Here is a 20,043-nt window from a genome sequence, read left to right as displayed (position 1 = left end):
CGGGCGACAGGCGACAGGTTGTGGAGGGCAAAGGTGGCGCGTGGTTTGGGCGGCGGGTTGGCAACGACCGTTGCCGGCAGTGGTGGGTGGCGACGGGCAACAGTTTGACGATAATATTTTATAATGTAATTCAAATTCAGTCAAATTGGTGGAATTTTAAATTCAGCCAAAATGAACTAAGGAGTAAACTTTACATTTTACTTGTACTTCTTCATACCAAACACAGTTTTCTCAAATCCCTCTAAATAAATTACAGTACACCAGAAATCATTCCAACCAAACAACCCCTAAGTAAATGAAGAGCACGGGTTAACAGAACCACTATAAACCATTTCATTCTAAATCAATGCTCAAAGTATATAAAACTTCGTGATAAGCACTTGTTCAGAGAGAATGAACTTAATTTATATATATAATAAAATGCAAAAACCTACAAGAACATAAAAATACGAATAAATAATGATTAGTTAGAAGAAATAAAAATTGATTTAAATCTGGAAGAATAAATCCGCTTTTGATTCATTCCAGTTGCACAATCACATGCACACTTACTCGCAAATGACACAATACACTTATTAAGGGCCCGTTTAGGGCAGCTTATAAGTGCGGTGGCGTTTTCAAAACGCCTCCTCACTGTTTGTTTCTCGCGTTTTAGGTGAATTTTTAAAAACCGTGTTTTCTATTTTCTATTAGATGCGGACCACGGGTATACCCCCGCGATCCGTGTTCGCCCTCTAGCTTTTACTCCCTTATCCTCGCTAAACCCGATCGTAGCTGATCCTGCCTCCGTCGCTACCCAAATTTGCTCTGCAGGGAAGAAAATTCCTCTCCTCCCTCGTCTTCCCCATTTGGTCGCCCATTTGGTCGTAGCGAAAGCGGAGCCGAAGCACGAGGAAGAGATCGCAGGGATCTTTGGTGCAGGGAGGCTCTAGCCGGTGCAGGGAGGCTCTAGCCGTCTAGCCGGAGGGGAGTCTCTCCGACGGTGGGGAGTTTTAAGGCGAGATCGGATGTTTCTTCTTTTTTTTTTCATATATTGTCGTTTTTTGTTATACAACTTTTGCGATTATTTGAAGCTAATCAAGTCATGAGAAAACTGCAACGATTTGATGGATTTATTCTTTCGTGATGTTTATTGAATTTAATTACATGATGATCTCTTATAGTGAGTCATCTCCTCCTGCGTGCTTTCATGTTTTTTAGTTTATAATGTAGGTTTTACAATTCTTTTTGTGCTTTTGAATGCATGAATTGCATGCGAAAAAAGTAATAATTTTGGACTGGAACTTATGAATTCTAACTCTCATTGAAATAAAAAACAAACAATGTTATTTCCATTAAAACAACCAGCTTGGGTTTTAATCTATGAGGGTGTTACTTGATCCTTGTGAGCACTTATTTGTTCTAAAACATGTGATGTAAAGATCCACTATGATTTATGACTTGACATTTATGAATGATGTACCTTTGTGCATGCTTTTCACTGGTGATATATTTGTAATGGACAAAACTGAATATATGGTATCTCATTTTAGTAGTGATCGATTTAGGGAAGAGAAGCATAAAATCAAGTGTTGTTGAAATGATAATTTTTGTAGCATGAATGACCACTTAAAATGTATAATTTTTGTAATTTTGATAAAGTTGAAGTTTTTTTTTGTTTCGTTTTTGTAGAGGTGTTGAATGATCTATGTTTATTGATGCCAAATGATGAATATGGCATGGACTGCATGCTCTGTTTAAATAATTGAGTAAGCTTATTAGTTCATGTAAGATGTAGGATAATTTCGTACTGTTATGAAACTTGTGTATCTACTGAGTGTGATGGACATGTAATAAATTGAAGAATTTGGAAGATACTGATGATCCAATTAACTACAGAAATTGCAGTGTATAGTTAAATATAAATGATTTTTATACATAACAAATAGTTTCCACAGGCATATTAGTATGAGAAGGTGTATTTTAGTTTTGTATTAGTATGTGATGTAATCACCTCCATATTAGTATGTGAAGGTGTATTTTACTTTTGTATATGTAACTGTGTTTCTTTGATGTGATCATAAATATTTGAGTTATATAAATGTAACTCAATTCTTTTGTATTTTCATGTCTTAACATTTGAACTTTAATTTTGTTGAGAAAATTACAAATTCTGCGTGACAGATTGTTTATCACAATAGGAGCAGAATAGTCATTTATCCAAAATCAGCTGTTTTCCAAACGCACAAACCAAACAGCCAGCCAGCTTATCTAGATCAGCTGCTCATTAGCAGCTTATCAGAATAAACTGCTTATCAGGATAAACTGTTTATCAGCAGAAGCTGGATAAGCTGCAGCTGCCTCAAACAGACGCTAAGTCCACTCTTACATTCACGCACACTCATAATACAATACAATGACTTTATTCGATTACTATAGATTGCCCTCTTACCCTTTTTTTAAGTCTTCTCCCTTCGGAATTCATGATTTCCCCACGAAAATTTTGAATTTTCAACTGAATAATTTATAGCGCCGTGGAACTGGCTCAACGCTGGGTCTTTAGCTTTGAGGCATTGCATTCTGTGTCTCCGGCTTTTCGCTTTGGTGTTGATAGTGCCACGACACTCAAATTATAGAGGTGCGGTGCTTCATGTTGGCGCTGCAGCACTTTGCTTTCGAGAAAATTGTTGGAAAGTTTTCCAATTCCACCACAGCGCTGGGTAACTTTGCTACAGTAACCCGCTATAGTACCATTGCCACAGTACTTTTGTCGTGTCCTACATAAAAAAATTTTGAGGATTTTTTTTTCTTACACAAAAATATATAAACCAGTGTAACATTTGCATAAAATTATGAAACTAACATTGATTTAGTCTCATTTTAGGCATTTTTCTCCAACAACTGGTAATGGTCCCAGTAGTTGAGGTGTTTGGTGGCTGTAACATGAACACCCTTCCTTCGTTTGAGAGAAAGAAGGGCAGCGTATATATGATCTGGTTTCTATCGTTGTAGTTGAATAAGTTTTGCATGGCTCTAACCTGACTTAACATTGTTTTCTCTTCCCCGGTCTTCAACAACAAAGAGGGATGCACCTGTTGTATTTGGAGTTAGTATTTCTCTTTAGAAGTGGACTATATATAGTTCTAAGAGATCGTATCGATGCTCAACTTAAGTAAGGGTCATTCTTTACTCTGTGGCTTATAATATGTACATGCTCTTCTATATCTTATAATTTTAAATGAAAGTTTGAATAATCTATATTTTTAATGCTTTGTATGATTCAACTCTTAAGTTATTTTTTTAAAGGGGAGTGGCTTTAGTTAGCTTGTAATTTTCTTTGCTACTCAGCTCCAGCAAAATCAGTAGTAGTTTGAGGAAGCTTCAATTTTGGTGAGATGTTTGTTTTTCTCGTTTCATTATGGGTTTTCCTTCATGCCTTTCACTGATATCAAATTTATTTGTACGAAACTCCGTAGGAATTTTGGCAGTACTTGTAGATTTTGTGTTGCTAAAACAAAATGGCCAAGTTCAAACTTTTTCAGAAAAAAAATTGCAGTGCTTTTGTATAACCATCATGAAGGGGACGTGAAGGGTGCATATTGACCTTTTTGCTCTTGTCAAGATAGGCAGGTATGTGCAGTGTCGCCATTTGTAGCACTTGGGATTTGGCCTCCCCACCCGAGCCATTAAAGGTGGGCATGTGTGATGCCATTGACTTAAGACTGAGGGACATTTTGGCTTGGAATTTTTTACTATGTAATGCTAGTTTGAGAGAAAATTTGATGGTGCAAGGAGCATCTGCCTTCACCTGATGAGGTTGAAGATTTCTTTGGCATCATTGCCTGTTGGTGTCCTCGATTGAGCTTACATAATGTCCGTGGAGGGATAGTTAAAAGAAGAGAGGGAGGAGCTTACCCTTTCCTTTGGAAATACAGTCCATTAATGGAGAGACGAGAACTCTCCTCTTGAGCTAATATAGGAGGGGACTACTGAAGCTTAGAAGAGGAGTATAAAGGAAAATAGAAGATGATATATGGTCTATGAATAATGAAATGGAGTTATGAGTGTGTGGAAAATGTATTTTGTTAGCTATGACTCATATATCATATAAGGGACAGACCTTGGAGCGGAGCAGAAGCATCTGTCCAATTGGAGGAGTTTTTCGGTATGTGGATTGGGGGTACATGAGCAACGCCCCAGCGGTACGATACATGAGTAATTTTGTAATTAAATATTGTACTCTAGGGTTATATATATATATATATATATATTCAGTGTGCAAGACACCATAGCAGAATGATGTTGCAATAAGGATGAACAAGTCCTTAACTGAAAGGGTAGGATGTTTGAGACTGAATGCAATGCTTTTTAAAAGCTTCTGAGCAGAGGCTGTGAATATGACATATTATCTCGTTAATATATCACCTCGGACATTATTAGGTTGCAATGTTACAGAAGTGGTATGGACAGATAATCCAATTAATCTTGATCATTTATGAATTTTTGTTTGTACTACTTATTTGCATGTATCTGGAGATGAAAGATTAAAAACTTGATAAAAAATCCAAAATTGCATCTTTCTAGGCTACAAGAAAGGTGTGAAATGATACAAGTTTTGGGATTCGATTGTAAAGAAAATGATGATCAGTAGAGATGCCGTTTTTGATGAGCAGTCTATGTTGCAGCAGAATCAAGATAATGTGTCAAAGAATAGTTCCAGTTCAGATACAGTGCAGATGAATTTAGAACAACATCAAGTAGTAACTGAGACAGTTGAAAATTCAGAATCAACACCTGATGATTCTAATACAGATGATTTACAAAATTACACTATTGCCAGAGATAGACGGAGACACACCAATATAAGACCTCCTAGCAGATTGAATTATGAAGACTTGGTCTCTTGTGCACTTCTCATCAGCAATGATAATCCAATCACCTTTCAAGGAGCTATCACCAGTCAGGAGAAAGAGAAATGGATGAGTGCAATGGTTGAGGAGATGTAGTCTTTGCAAAAAAAATCACACATAATAGCTAGTTCAGCTTCCTGAGGGAAAGAAGACTATTAGATGCAAATGAGTGTACAAAAGGAAAACAACAATATCAGAAAAAGAAGAGAAAAAGTTCAAGGCTCGACTGATAGTAAAGGATCTTTCACAGCAGATAGGGATAATTTATGATAAAAATTTTTTTGTTGTGGTCAGACATACTTTAATCAGGCAGTGCTTGTATTAGTAGCTAATTGGGATTTGCATTTGAAGCAGATGAATATTAAAACTGCTTTCTTGCATGGTGATTTGGAAAAACATATTTACATTGAGCAGCCGGAAGGGTTCACTCAACCTGGATATGAGCATCTGGTTTGCAGATTAAAGAAATTGCAGATTAAAGAAATCGTTGCTTGCATGGGTTGAAATAGTCTCCAAGACAATGGTACAAACAGTTCGACTTCTACATGATTCAAATTGAATACAAGAGATGTGAATATGATTGTTGTGTCTATGTTAAGAGTCTTGATGATAGTTCTATTATTTTTATGTTACTGTATGTTAACAATATACTGATTGTTGCAAAGAATATGCATGATGTCCGTGGTTTGAAAGCTTTATTAAGCCAGGAATTTAACGTGAAAAACTTGGGTTCTATAAAGAAAATTCTTGGAGTGGAGATTTAACGAGATAGAAACTCAAGACGATTATGTTTATCTCAACGAGGCTATGTTGAGAAAGTGCTAGACAGGTTTGAGATGAGCATGATTTTGATGCTCTTGTGAGCACTCCATTGACAAATCATTTTAAGTTTTTTTTAGAACAGTGTCCTAAAATGTATAGGGAAATCAAAGACATGACAAAGGTTTCACATGCCATATGTTTCATATGTCAGTGCAGTTGGCTGCTTGATGTATGCAATTGTATGTACACGCCTTGATTTGGCTCATGTTGTTAGTCAAGTCTGCAAATACATGTCTAAACCAGGAATGCGACGTTAGGAAACAGTCAAGTGGATTTTCAAGTATCTGAAGGGTACTGTAGGACATGAAATTATTTTTGGCTGTCACTAGAATGATCCTTTAGTTGTGGGGTATGTTGATTTAGACTATGCATGTGATTTAGATGACAAAAGACCTACAACTGAGTATGTGTTTACTCTTGGTGGAGGGCTTATATATTGGAAATCAACAATTTAGTCTATTGTGACATTATCTATAACTGAAGCAGAGTATATGACCGTAGCTGAAGCTGCTAAAAAAGTCTTATGGCTTATTGGGCTAGTAAGGGAACTGGGTGTTGAGCAAGGTAGAGTTCAGTTGCATTGTGATAGTCAGTTACTATCAACAAGTTGTTGCAATGCTTGAACTTGTTGAATGTTTGCAGTTGCTAGACAACATGGTAGCCCAACCCACTTCGGTGCATGTGAGAAAATCCAAGGTATTTTCTTTCTCCTAAAGGGCTGGATATTCGCCAAGGTGGAGATTTGTCAGGTATGACTCATATACCATATAAGGGACAGATCCTGGAGCGAAGCGGAAACATCTGTTCATTTGGAAGCGTTTTTTCGTTGTGGGTTGGGGGTGCGGCCCCGCGTTACGGTATAGGGGTAATTTTGTAATTACATATTGTAGTCTAGGGTTATATATATGTCTTGTTTTGTAACTCTAGAACATTTTGTATTTTTTTATGAATTGAAGGAAAGCCGCCGCTCCGCCGAACCTCGTTAAATCTTTGTGTTTTCTTCTGGATTTGTGTCGATTCTCGTTTATTTGCCCTAAATTTCTCAACATATTTCATTTTATGCCAATTCTAAATTACATTTGTGCATGTGTATAAAATGAAAACGGAGAAGCAAAAATGATAAAGCATAGTTAGACTCGGTATTAGGAGGTGGTTCTAAAGCAACGGTGTAGATTTCTTGGCTGTTGCAATTGGATGACCATGTTTGTTCGGGTAGCTTGTCCAAGCGCTGTTTGCTGTAATAGAGTATTAAGATTATTCTGTCCTCTCAAGTTGGCGATACTTGGTTGAATTGCAACTTGTGATGTAGTCTGAAAATCATTGGTGGAGGTACTTTTGTGTATATATTCTTTACTTGATCACATGGGTTGCCTTTAAGCATCTGTCTCATTAGAGCGAATGTATTATGCAATAAAGGACAACGTGTTTGGTATGAGCATAGAAGATCGGGTTGTTGGCAGGAGCCATGATGGATATGTTGCTACACTTGAAAGGTGTGGTTTGATTGAGTGATATGTGAAACTCCTAAAATAGTTGGTGAAGCCATATAATATTCATCGTGGCAAAGGCTAGAGCTATTTATTTGGTCTCTATTAAGGATTTGGTCACAATTTCTTATTTTTTGTCACTCCATAAGATGAGTGTTGCGTCGAGGTTGGAAAATTATTTTGCGGTTGATTTCCTATCTTGAGTATCACTGACCTAATTGGTGTTTAAGTAGGAGGGAAGTCGCGGGTTCCTTCTTTTAGTTGGAACGCCATAGTGGGAGGCCCTTTCCTCCCATCGATGTATTGAAGAAGTCTTTTGAGTGATGATGCATATGTTAACAGGGTTGAGTTACAACAATTGATATCTTTGGATGGGTGATAGTAAGGTATTGTAGTTAACCATCGAATTGTCAATAGAGTGTGGGATTTTCAACCAGTCGAGTGGAGCTAAGGATGATTTGCGGCTTGGAGGAAATGGGATTGAGGGCAGATTTACGTTCAAGCACATCTGAATTTTGGAGTAATTTTGTGGCGTATTTTGTTAGTTAGGTAGGAAGCCATGAGATGTTTTGATGACCTGTATGCCTAGAAAGAAAGAAATCAGATCTAATCTTTTCATGTGGAACGCTAAGTTTAGTTTCTGCATGAGTGCAATTGTTGTTTCAAATGATGGGTATATTAGCTTAAAAATGGAGATATATTATTTATTTGATTTTGATGGTAGATGAGGAGTAATGGTTTAAACTGTTGAATTGAAAATCTTGTGTTTAGATAGCCTGTGAACATGGAGAAACATTATCACAGCTGTTGTTTGATGTCATAGACGGCCTTCTCAAGGAGACATACCTTGTTTGGAGATTGTTGATCCTGAATGCCTTTGGATTGATGCATGTACACAGTTTCTTGAAAATTGCCATGTTGGAACACATTGAAAATGTCAAGTTGCAAAATGTCCTAACTGAATTAATTTGTTCCAATGAAAAGTATTCAAATGGTGGGGATTTTGGCGTAGGACTGAAGGTCTCTTGTATAATCAATGCATTTTTTTCTTTTTTGAAATCTTGGGCAACAAGTCAAACTTTGTCTAAAGATTGTACCTGACGCGGGGCTCATGGGGGACCTGCTGGGCGCAGGTAGGGGTGTAAACGAACCGAACACGAACGAACAAAGCTTGTGTTCGTGTTCGGTTCGTTTAAAATTTAGTTTGTTTGAAATAAGCTCGTGTTCGTTTCTTAACGAACGAGTCGAACACGAAACGAACGCGAGCTGTTCGCGAACGACGAGCCAGTTTGACATCCCTAATATTAATATATAAAAATAATATTATATATTAATTATATAACTTATATTTATAGTATATTAATATATTATTATTATTATTTTATTATATATTATAATTTATAAAATTTAATGTTTTAAAATATAATAAATTTTTTATATATATTTATTTTATATTATTTTATATTTCAAACAATAACGATTCGAACACGAACGAACGCATCACTGTTCGTGTTTGGTTCGTTTCACTAACCGAACGAAAAAAATTTGTTCGCGTTTGTCTCGTTTACTTATCGAACGAATCGAACACGAACTCATTGACGAACCGAACACGAACTGTTCGCGAACAACGAGCTTTTTTGACAGCCCTAGGCGCAGGTCCAACCTAGCCGGATCGGCTGGTCCTCTTGGAGGGGGGCCCCACTGCACTCTCCTTCCTCCTCTTTCTATTTATTTTTTCTCCTTTTCTTTTTCTTTACATTCTTCCTCTTCCTATTTTTTTTTAGGTCTTTTCCTAATTTAAATCTTTTCCTAAAAACAAACCTAAATCCCGATTTTATTCTCCTTTATTAGCTTAATCCTTTCCTAAAATTTAAGACCTTGATTTAATTTTTATTCTTCTTTCTTAGTTTAAATGTTTCCTAAATTTGGTCAAGTCTTTTATAAATAAGAGTTGATGAGTCTAGAGTTAGGGTCTTGTTTTTTATATCTAAATCAGGTTTTAGCCTTGGTATTTTCCCCCTCGAAGGCTATATCGAATGTCGAGACAGTGCTATGGTTGTCCCTCATTCGAGGTGGTGATCGTCTCCACTGGTCCGGGTGGTGCTCTGGCTGTAGCTCAACCCTAATGAGATATTTATCTATCCTCCTACCCTTCCTGTTGCTGTCCACCCGCTTCCTAGCCCTAAAACAAGCCACCAGATCTCTTCCCTAACAACAGCCGGCTACTATCCTCGCTCCATCCTGCTGCTGGCCTCCTCCCAGCAAGGCCGCAACTCCTCATACTCCATCCTAACACTCAGCTGCCCTTCTTGAGCAACCCAATCTCAAAATTCCTCTCAGCACTGACCTACTGCCAACAGTCTACCTTGCTGTCCAGGCCTTTCCCATAACTGCCAACTCTTCCCCGCTCGTTGTCCACCTTTTGAAAGTGCTGACAAGCCTCTCTGCTGCTGCCCCGCCTTCCTTGTTTGCTACCTCACCTTCCAACCTACCTTCTAGCCGCTCAAGAAACCTTCCCGCCACTTTAGCCTGCTGCCTCCCTCTAATTCACCTTCCAACCACGGTCGGCCCCTCTCCCGCATTCACGCTTGTTGTCCCAAGCCTTTGAATCTACTAGGCCGACCTCCACCGCTAGAGCTGTCAAAAAAGCTTGTTGTTCGCGAATAGTTCTTGTTCGGTTCGTCAATGAGTTTGTGTTCCATTCGTTTGATAAGTAAACGAGATGAACGTGAACAAATTTATTTCGTTTAGTTGGTTAAACAAACCAAACACGAACAGTGATGCGTTCGTTCGTGTTCGAATCGTTATTGTTCGAAATATAAAATAATTTAAAATAATTATATATAAAAAATTTATGATATTTTAAAAAATTAAATTTTATAAATTATAATATATAATAAATTAAAAATAATAATATATTAATATACTATATTAGTAATATACTACTATAGATATTAAATATTTATATAATATAAGTTATATAATTAATATAATATATTATTTATATATATTAATATTAGGGATGTCAAACTGGCTCGTCTTTCGCGAACAACTCCTGTTCGGCTCGTGTTCGACTCGTTCGTTAAGAAACGAACACAAACAGTGACTTCACGAACAATTTTAAACACGAGCTTATTTCAAGCAAACTAAATTTCAAACGAATCAAACACGAACACAAGCTTTGTTCGTTCGTGTTCGGTTCGTTTACACCCCTATCCACCGCCCTTGGGATACACTTTCAAGGTGTTGGCTTATGTCTTTGTGTTTTTTTGTCGTTTATTTCATGTTTCATAGAGCCGTTGTAACCGATTTCAAATTCAATAATAATATTTGTGTTTCTTTTGTGGTTTTGATTTTTCTCCTCCGGTATCATTTGGTATCAGAGCTAGCCCAACCATAGTTTCATCCCAGGGTTTCTAGCATCTGCTCCTACCTAGTCCACCACACCAAATTTTCTGTTCTTTCTTTCGTATATTTTTTCTATCTTCTTGTTTTGTTTCTTCTTTCTTTCCTTCCACGTGTTTCAAAACCGTCAATTATGCCGCCTAGAAGAAATATGCCCGAGCCTACCCGGGAAAAGATACGGCGAGAACTTCGTCGCCTCTAACCGTGGCTTACGAATATTGAAGAGAAATCCAGTGGGAATTTTCCGTCGACTGTGATCTGAAAGGTCGAAGGGAAAAACGAGAAAATATGAAGATGAAGCAGGAAACACAACACCAGTTTTTACCTACTTACTATCGCCAAAAGTTGCAGACTCTAACTTTGGAAGTGGAGATGCCACATCACCAAGCGCCCCCCTGATTACTATCCAGCGAAATTAATCTGCAAGTCTGTCACAGTCATAAAATGTGGCAAGTGCTATAGATTTGGACATGTTGAGATAGAATGCACAACAAGGGGTGTGATCTACTTCACCGAGCAGAGCATCATTGAAAAGTTGGGTAAAGATACCGTAAGCAGTAAAGACTGTGATGACATAAACGAGAATTAGTTAAAGCTATGAACAAGATTTAGGAAGAAGATACAGACTTCATAAAAGAATCTCATTTTTCAGCCGACGAGGAAGAGATGCCACCAAATCTAGTTGGCCCCGAGATAGAGATTCCAGTTGTGATAACAGACGCTGCTTTAGAAGGTAATAAATTTGAGAGGTGATAGAAAACCCAACAGAGCCTGAGATTATGGTGCCTCGAGCTAGCACCTTGCAGATGGTGAGAGGAACATCAACAGGAATGACCTTGGACTTCTACAAGGGTCATGAGTTTGAGGAGCCAACATCATATACAAGTTTACCCCGAATAAGCGAGATGTGGATTTTTCAGATGTGTAGACCCCTCCTAAGTTGCCCTGACAGAGGAAGGTTCAATATGTCAAAAATGTGGTCATTTTGTGCCATGTCGAGAACATTACATGAAGATATTTAGAGGTTACTTTCATGTCAGCATGGGACAACTCGTCAAATGTCTGGACGAGAGAGAGGAACCCTAACTTTGTAGTTTTTCAGTGGAGCTTGATGGGATGAAAATTCTGCAATGGGATTCAGGTCCAATCTGTGGGGAGGAGGTTTCATCAATGAAATATCTCCATGTGATGATTTGTCTTTTTTTTTTTTTTGATCCTATAAAAAGTACGGGAAATCATCAATGAATATAACATGATGAAATTGGGGATGACCTGAATGGATAAAAGCTTTATTAGTTTATACTTGTGTGAACTAAACAGTACACTCCAAGAAGGAAGTTAATGACTATTGGCAGATCGACTTAAAAATCACAAAAAGGTAGAGCTAGAGGGAATCCATAAATGTTTATTCTTGAGATAACATAGAGGATGGAGTCGTTGGGGTGGTCAAGATGCTAGTGCCATGGGTTAGCAATAGAGAGCTTGATTGATTAAGATGGCAATGAGGTGGCGTTGAGCAGTTATGGGATACATGTCATTATGGCAGCAACCCTTAAGAATGATATTACTTGACTGTTAATAATTGTGATAATTTAAAGCATCAAAATAACAAGGGTAGTTATTCTCGGTTATGGATTGAATGGAGATTGTGAGAATGGAGGAACATGCAAGAGATTAGGGAGATGAAGCTTACGAGTAATAGTTTGCATAAAGTCCTTGGCTAGTGTTGGAGATAAGGAAAAAATTTTCATTATTAGGCATCACCTTTGACTACGGTGATAAGGTCGCGACTGTCACAGGTGGATAATATAATATTAAGGTGAGATGCATAATAACTCCTTGTCAAGAAACTGATAAGAAGATGAAGAGTTGGGTGTAGTGACTAGAGGTCTCTACTAGCTATATTGATTGTTGTTTAGGCTGGAGTGATATTTATTGTTAAAAATTGAGTGTCAAGTCTTACCACAATTTGACAGATGAAAGGAGTAGATTGAGAGATTTTTGATCTTTCCTATTTTAAAAGGAAGTGAATGTCACTTTTGGAGAAGTCTGGAGAAATGTGACATCATCTTCGGGAAGTGATGCTGTTGCCTCGTCTTTATCCACAGAGATAGAGCTATATGAATGAGGTTGTAGTCTTGGCTATTTCGTCAGCAAAGTTTGTTTTCTCATAGTGTAGGAGAAAATAGAAGTCAATGTATAGCTTACGGGAGTGAGTTTAGTGCCATGGCTGCTTGAAAGCTTGGTAGGCGGATGCTAGGCTTCGAAGTTGCATACTATGACATTTTCATGCTCAATGCTAGATCCGGCAGTAATGACGTTGTCTTTACAGGATTTGATGGAGGAAAGTTATAGTCATGGTTTGATTTTTCATGAAAGTATATTGGACTCGTTCTTTTAATTGAACGACTTTTGAGTGATTTATGGCTGCAGGCATTTCCGATAGTTTTCCAAACTTTAGAGCTGGCGTAATGTTTTGGACATAGGGAACAATGGGGATTGGCATTGTGTTGCATATACCAGTACCCGAGTTTTGGTGTACGAGGAGCCAGTCGGTGCTGTGTGTGTTTTGGATCATGTCATTTGCTTTGCTCATGCTATGTTCATTTGGACATGCAGTAATTGAAGAAGCCATAAAAACTATTCGCCTTTAATATGTTATGGATTTGAGATCACCGAATGGGATTTTTTGATTTAGGAGTTGTGTATTGATCCGTTTGATGGTGGACATTAAAAACCTGAATAGAGGAAAGAATACATGTCAACATTAATGATGGAAGCAGATACAACAGTTATCTGGTTGATCAGTAACAAGGCATTGGATTGCTCCATAGAAATAAGAAAACACGCCTGATGTTTAGAAAGAGAAGGTAAATGACAGTGCTGTTAAGCTATTACTCTCCTATACCATAAAATCCTAGAACATGATTATGGAGGAAAGCAAAGAATGACATGGAGATATGAGCTGTGTAGAAAATGTATTACATACCAACTGTGTATTACATTCCATTATTTATAAAAGGAAAACAGAGAAAGCAAAGATAATAAGCGGAGTTGATTTTCATAGCTGGAGGTGGTTCTAATGCAGCAATGTAGATGTTCCTGGCTGTTGCAATTGAATGGCTGTGATTGTTCTGGCAGAAAAGGTGGTTTGTCCATGTTCTATTTTCTGGCAGAAGAGGTGGTTATTAACTACATGGTTGGCAGCAAAGTCACAGGCGGTTGTGGATATGGTTAGTTTTTTGTCAACCATATAAACAATCTAGTTGATAAGTATAATATTTTCACAAATTGGGAAATTCATGTTTAAGTTCTTCAATTTTCTTTATCGAGTTTATATTACATATACAGCTCTGAAATCAGAATATGATCTTTAGAAAATCGAGGATTGTATAGAGGGCCTAAGATCATATATGCAGATTCTGTTTTGGTCTGATAAGCCTTGTTTAAGGTTTCTTGTTGCCCCTTTATTTGTATCATTTTGGAATTCTATTATATTTCATAATTTGTAATTTATTTTTTTCTTGGATTTCTAAGTAATTTTTTCTCGGTCATAATGATTCTATATCATTGTTTTTGAAGGCTGTTTAAACAGAATGCTCGCGGTTTGATATGAGAAAAGTGTAAGGTCTGAGTTTGACAGTAAACCATATAATAAGATAATAATGGAAGATTGAATAAATATCAATATTATTGTTTTGCAATGCGGAACAGTAAATTTTAATTAGAACATGAATTTGTTGTGCTTTGCCTAAGAATTTGAATATTTTGTTGTGTTATTATTAGTTTACTATCAGCATGATGCTCACAGCATACCTTGAGTCTAATGATGATGATGATGCCTACAAGCAAACCAAATGACCAACCTTAGGCTTTGTTTGTAAAATCTGCAAAACCGCCTTCCGTTTTATAGAGAACAGTTTTTCCCAATTTTGGCTTCATTTGATTGACATACTTTCCTAAAAGTGCTTCTCAAAATTCACAAAACATTATTTTATAGTTATTTTAGATTGTGATTACACATGACTTTGAAGCAACTGTTTTTTTTAAACAACTTTTAAGCAAATTTTTAGAAAAACTAAAGGTGAACCAAACAAAGCCTTTTTTTACATCCACAGGTTGACCTGCGAGGAGACCTCTTTGGTCTTCTATCCACTCATCCATTGCCACCTCTAGTATCCCTCCATCATCTTGACTCAGTTGATCCCTTATTTCCTGGCAAGAACCATTCAGAATCTTTACGCCATTTATTGAAAGCGACTACTATTGATCCAGAACGTATTCTCCAGCAAACTGTTTGTTACGACCGCAATGATTTACGTACTGTTTCCATTTCTTGGGGTTTCGCTGTTCAGATATTTGAGGGCAATGTACTCATCACCGACCTTTTGAGCTTGCAAAAGACATTCAGACCGTGGAGGAGGGGCCGCACAGCAACTTCGGGTGTTTATATGTTCAACACGAGGGAGTTTCCAAGAGATCCATGTAAAAGACCTGCCATTTTCTTTCTGGAAAGTCTCCATTCTTCTGCGAGTAGAACTGAAAGCAATTACAGCAGACAAGTGTCTGTAAATTGCCCAGGAAATATTGTTTCGACACAGAAACTTCAACGGATATCTGTTTTTTCGGAGAATTATGGTATTGGAATCAGGAAGGTATGTTTCAATTAGGGTGCATAGCTTCAGTCTCTGCAATGTTTATCAGGTCTATTCAGTAACGGTTTTAGCTGCTTTGGTAAATTATGTAAATCTGGATTTACTAAATCCTAACAATAGAGGGATTAGTTAGTAAATCCAGGATTTGAGGCAAAACTGAGAAGAAAACTCAGAAGAAACAGGATTTATGGAATCCTGAATTTAAAAATGCCAATTTTGCTGAAAGTGCCATTTTCGCTGTCTGGCAAAATTCGCAAGTAGAACCCCATTTAAATCTGTTACCAGGCAGCCCCCTCACATAGATTTTCCATTTATGTAAATCATATTTTTGATATTTTTTGTTCTTAGTGAGTTGCAGGCTGTTAGAAGACGTTGTTGTGATGTTTTAGATTCTTCTCATGAAGCAGTCATGAATGTCAACATCAGAAAATGTAGAGATGATGAGTTGATTGCCATGCATCCTTAATAGAACTAACCCCCTTGGCTTTCTATATGAAAGTTAACCAAAAGGACTTGTTGCTTGACATTTTTTTAAAAAAGTATGTATTATGCTCTCTCTTTTTAATTTATGCTTCTCATTTCTTCCTAAATATCATCTTCGCATTATTTTTTTGGAAATTTACATGCATACCACTCAATTCCTATGTATTTATACCTAAAACTTCAATTTTTTACATACATACCGCCTAATCTAAGCATGAAAATGCGTGTTTCAGTTTTTTGAAAGTTAAAATGGGGGTATTATTTTTTATATGATAACTAAGATTTAAATGGTGTGAATGTAAAAAGTAAAGTTTAGGTGTTAGATATGTAAACACATAGGAATTGGGTGGTATATATGTAAAAACCCCTCCTATTTTCATCCCCTGGTAATCTGTTTTAATTTGTTGGAGCTTCGTTGTTACAGTTCTGACTTGATGATCTTCGGAAGCGGTTGCTGATGAGGTATGCATCATACTCATCTATTCCGCTGTAAATTGAATATATATATATATATATTATATATATATATATATATATTATTTCAACCAACCGTTATATGTTATAGGTAGGATGGTCTACTTTCTTGTATTATATTAGAAGTGGGTGACAACATGTTGAAATTCCAAGTTCTGCTTTATTATTATTGTCACAATGGCAGATCTTCAGAGCCCTAAGATTGAACAACCTAAGTTTTCTTGAACTACTAACATTAGCAGGCCTTTTTTGTAATTTTGTATTTTCTATTTTATGGCCGGACAAGATATAGATTTTCTTTTTTTTTTCCTTAAACTTTTGTTAAAAAAAAGAAAAAAAAAATGCACAATTAGTAACAATTCGATGCCTGGTCTTTCATTAATCTCGAGATTAAGTTGACAGTAGAGATGCTAGCAAGATATTGACGCCATGAATTTGTTGGAGCCTCTTCAGCTTCCACCTGAGAAATAATTTTGTTTTCACGAAGATCTTCAGTTTATCATAAGGAAATGAAAGGAAAAAAAAAATCGTCTTTGGTATTCCATTGCATTAGATTTGAACAACCAAACATTTCCTGACGATTTCCACCAATAACACTTGTACTGTTATTTCAATTATCTACTGACAAATCTATTCCAGTAAATAATGGTGCAGAATGCAAGCATTATCCCGATTTTATAACATTATTAAATTTATTTTCAGATAATACATACATATATACAATTATTGCATACTCGTGATCAAATTTATATCCGTAAAGTTCATTAAACTACACAACAATAACAGCTTGTAAATATAAAGCAGCAGTAATACTCACTTGATAACAAAGGAGAGCCACAGGAAAACAAGTTTATATGACAAAACTATACATAAATTAAAGCATTTCCACACAACATTACAGATACTAATAATCACACTAATGGTTCATCAAAACTTCGATCCTTCTCTTTAGCTCTTCAGGGTTGGCTCCAACCATTTTGTTCACGGGGATTCCATCTCTGAGTATTATAAAAGTGGGCATAGCTTTCACCTCCATTTTTGAAGCAACTTCCTATAAAAATTGCAGGTTTAATCATTTCTTAAGCTGAGGGATAAATGATGAAGCTTGTATGGTGAATGATACAAAGTATTCAGAAAAATTATCATTCAAACTTGAATAATTGTGAGCTATTTCATTAGCAAAATTAGCAAAATGATCAATGAAAGATTCTTATAGAGGAAAGAAAACACCTGAATTGTAAAACCATTTCATAATCCTATTTTAATGAGGAAAACTTGAGGCTCGCAAAATTCTAACTGTTTTTAAAGTGGAAATAAAAGGGGCTTTTACATACAAGCCACATAATTCTTAGTGTTTACACATCTGATCTCCTGAACTATCATATTTACATGCATAGCACTCGGATGTTTAATATTGCATTAAAAATACCACTATCATTAACTTTTTAATAAGAGAAATTATATTAATTCAAACTGGTGTTATAATAAAATGACAAATTAAAGGAGTCATTAAGAGTTAAATAATAAGAAATTATTTGATATAAAATGTAAAACAACATTTTTTTTTTCCTAACATTTTTTTATAATTTAAAGAAAAATATTGAATTTTAAAATAAATAGAGTATAATTATATTATTTAATTTTAAAGGAGCCGGCTCATGAGCAAACAGGTAGAGTCAGGGATGGCTTGAGTTTGCTTGTTAGCTGATCGAGCTTAATTCAGGAGCCACTTATCGAGCATAGCCCAAGCTAGCTCACAAGTCGGCTTGGCTTGCTTACACCCCTACACCAATGTGTCATAAATGTAAATATTAAACTTTGGGCATTAAATATGTACCCCAATATGCAAATACATTGTAAATTCCCCAAGAAAATAACAAACACAAAATGATATCTTTATGGGTGACAGTTCTTTCACTTTTCCTTTTTTTGCAAAACTTTACCTCAAAAAAGCTACTTCTTGAATAATTATAATATAAAGCATGGCTGAACATATATCTTTCAATAACAAAGATAGCAACATCCGCCTCAAACAAAGCTAATATGTGAAATGGGTTTTGATTTATGACTTGAATTGGCTACTTGAAATCTCAAAGAAATGCATGATTTGGGCTTGAATCTCATGGAAAAATCAAAGAGAGATGAATCTCATCAAGCAAGATATACGTAATGATTTATTTCGATATTGGCGATGTTTTTTAGAAGAGGTACCAAAATCATCAAAAACTTAAATAGAAGAAAGCCTTAACACTTGCATAAAAATCAAATCTTTAACATTGAATGAAAAATAACACTTAAATTAGCTTTTCTAAAGTGAAGCACACATTTCATGCATATGTTTTTTATGTAATTATGATAATAGAGAGTATATAAGTAAGTATCAAAGCCTACCTAGGTGTTAAATATATATATATATATAAAGAAGCCTTGTCTCCACCATGAGTTTTGGATAAACCCTTTTCATCCCCTCTTAATTAAACCCTAATTCCACCATTACTCCAAAAGATCTTAGATCTCTCAGTTTATAATAGATTCATCCTATAACTATACTGTTCTTTAATTCAAACCAAGAGAATAAATGTTTTACAAACATATATATAAGGAAATGTTTTAAATAAATTTAGACCAAATGCTCATTTGTTATGGAACAAATCAAAATATGTTTCTTAAAACAATTTTATCTGATGCATTCCAGTATCACTCAGTGAGTTTAAACAACACCAATCCGTAAATGTACGCATAAAATGAGTGAAAACATAATCACAGTGAAACAATTATCAAATTTACCATAACTAGAAAAGCATATTTGAAATTCAAAATAAAATTACTTCTATCCAAATCTGTTAAATTGATCTAAGAGAAACATCGTTTTGAAGATCATGCAGTATAATTTCTCATAGATTTTGTTTTATTTCCAACCAAATGATCCCCAATAACACATCTGGATAAACCTAAATTCCATTGAAGAGAGAACTACAACTCCACTGTTCCAGTTCCAGTTCATGAATTAATCACATCAACCAACAAAATTAGACCCAAATCAAATTAATTAAAAATAAAATACTTCTCTGAAAAAACAAACCAGTTAGTATAATTAAAAAAAAAGAAGAAGAGGTTTGGTTCACTAACCTTGACTTCATCAACATCTACATTCAGAAAAAGTATATCCTGATAAATCGCAGCAAGCTCTTCCACATAGGAGTTCATGGCAAGCGATGGAACACACCATGAAGCACTGAAATGAACAAAAACCTAAAACAAGAAAAACCATCAACATAAAAAAAGAAAAAAGAAATCAAAACCAAGCACAAATCCGAAAACCCTAAGTAGAGAACACGAAAAACAGATCAGAATGATTACAGAGGAACCCTGATTCTTGGCCTGAGCCATGAACGACTCCCAAGATTCTTTCGATTCAACCTTCAGAACCCTAGACTTCGATATCTGCTGCCGAGCTTCCATCGCTGCAAAAATCCCTCCCACACCTCCTTCCTCCACTTCGAGGGTTTTTAAACAGCCGGAAGTGCAAATGTAAAATGCATAATTAGCAAACATCAATGAAATATTCAAAATTTTCAGAAAATTCACATTTAATTAAAGTGTCATTTTCATGCATTCCACACAATTCTTATATATTTACAAACCTAATAACTAACATTTCATATTTACCACTATTATTAATATTGTTATATATTTACATATAAGTAATTTAAGTGTTATATATGTAAATATAAAAGTCTTTTTATTAAATGTGTAATATATACAGATGCCCATGCCCTAACAAATAATTATATTATATCTTTTTAAATTTTTATATAATTTTCTTTA

At 35.8% G+C, this 20,043-nt stretch overlaps 2 protein-coding genes across 2 annotated transcripts in view; one reads left to right on the top strand and one right to left on the bottom strand.

Moving 5' to 3' along the window:
• The window catches only part of LOC110032083, a 31,190-nt gene extending 14,509 nt beyond the window's left edge, over positions 1 to 16,681 (top strand). The window contains exons 3-6 of the mRNA XM_020735597.1: positions 14,722 to 15,258; positions 15,617 to 15,797; positions 16,166 to 16,203; positions 16,307 to 16,681. Coding sequence (XP_020591256.1) covers positions 14,722 to 15,258; positions 15,617 to 15,724 — 645 coding nt within the window. The 3' untranslated portion in view covers positions 15,725 to 15,797; positions 16,166 to 16,203; positions 16,307 to 16,681. The remainder of the gene's footprint in view (positions 1 to 14,721; positions 15,259 to 15,616; positions 15,798 to 16,165; positions 16,204 to 16,306) is intronic.
• A 321-nt stretch (positions 16,682 to 17,002) lies between these two features.
• LOC110032139 (thioredoxin-like protein CXXS1) lies at positions 17,003 to 19,746 on the bottom strand. Its single transcript, XM_020735662.1, has 3 exons — positions 19,576 to 19,746; positions 19,345 to 19,467; positions 17,003 to 17,266 (listed from the first exon to the last, which is right to left on the bottom strand). The coding sequence occupies exons 1-3, from the start codon at positions 19,675 to 19,677 to the stop codon at positions 17,132 to 17,134; spliced, it is 360 nt and encodes a 119-aa protein (XP_020591321.1). The 5' UTR covers positions 19,678 to 19,746; the 3' UTR covers positions 17,003 to 17,131.
• Between the last annotated feature and the right edge of the window lie 297 nt (positions 19,747 to 20,043).

The sequence above is a fragment of the Phalaenopsis equestris genome, unplaced genomic scaffold (assembly GCF_001263595.1).
Source record: "Phalaenopsis equestris unplaced genomic scaffold, ASM126359v1 Scaffold000878, whole genome shotgun sequence".
NCBI classification, from domain to species: domain Eukaryota; kingdom Viridiplantae; phylum Streptophyta; class Magnoliopsida; order Asparagales; family Orchidaceae; genus Phalaenopsis; species Phalaenopsis equestris.
Note: the sequence above shows the minus strand (reverse complement) of the source record. Positions and strands in the feature narration are given on the sequence as shown.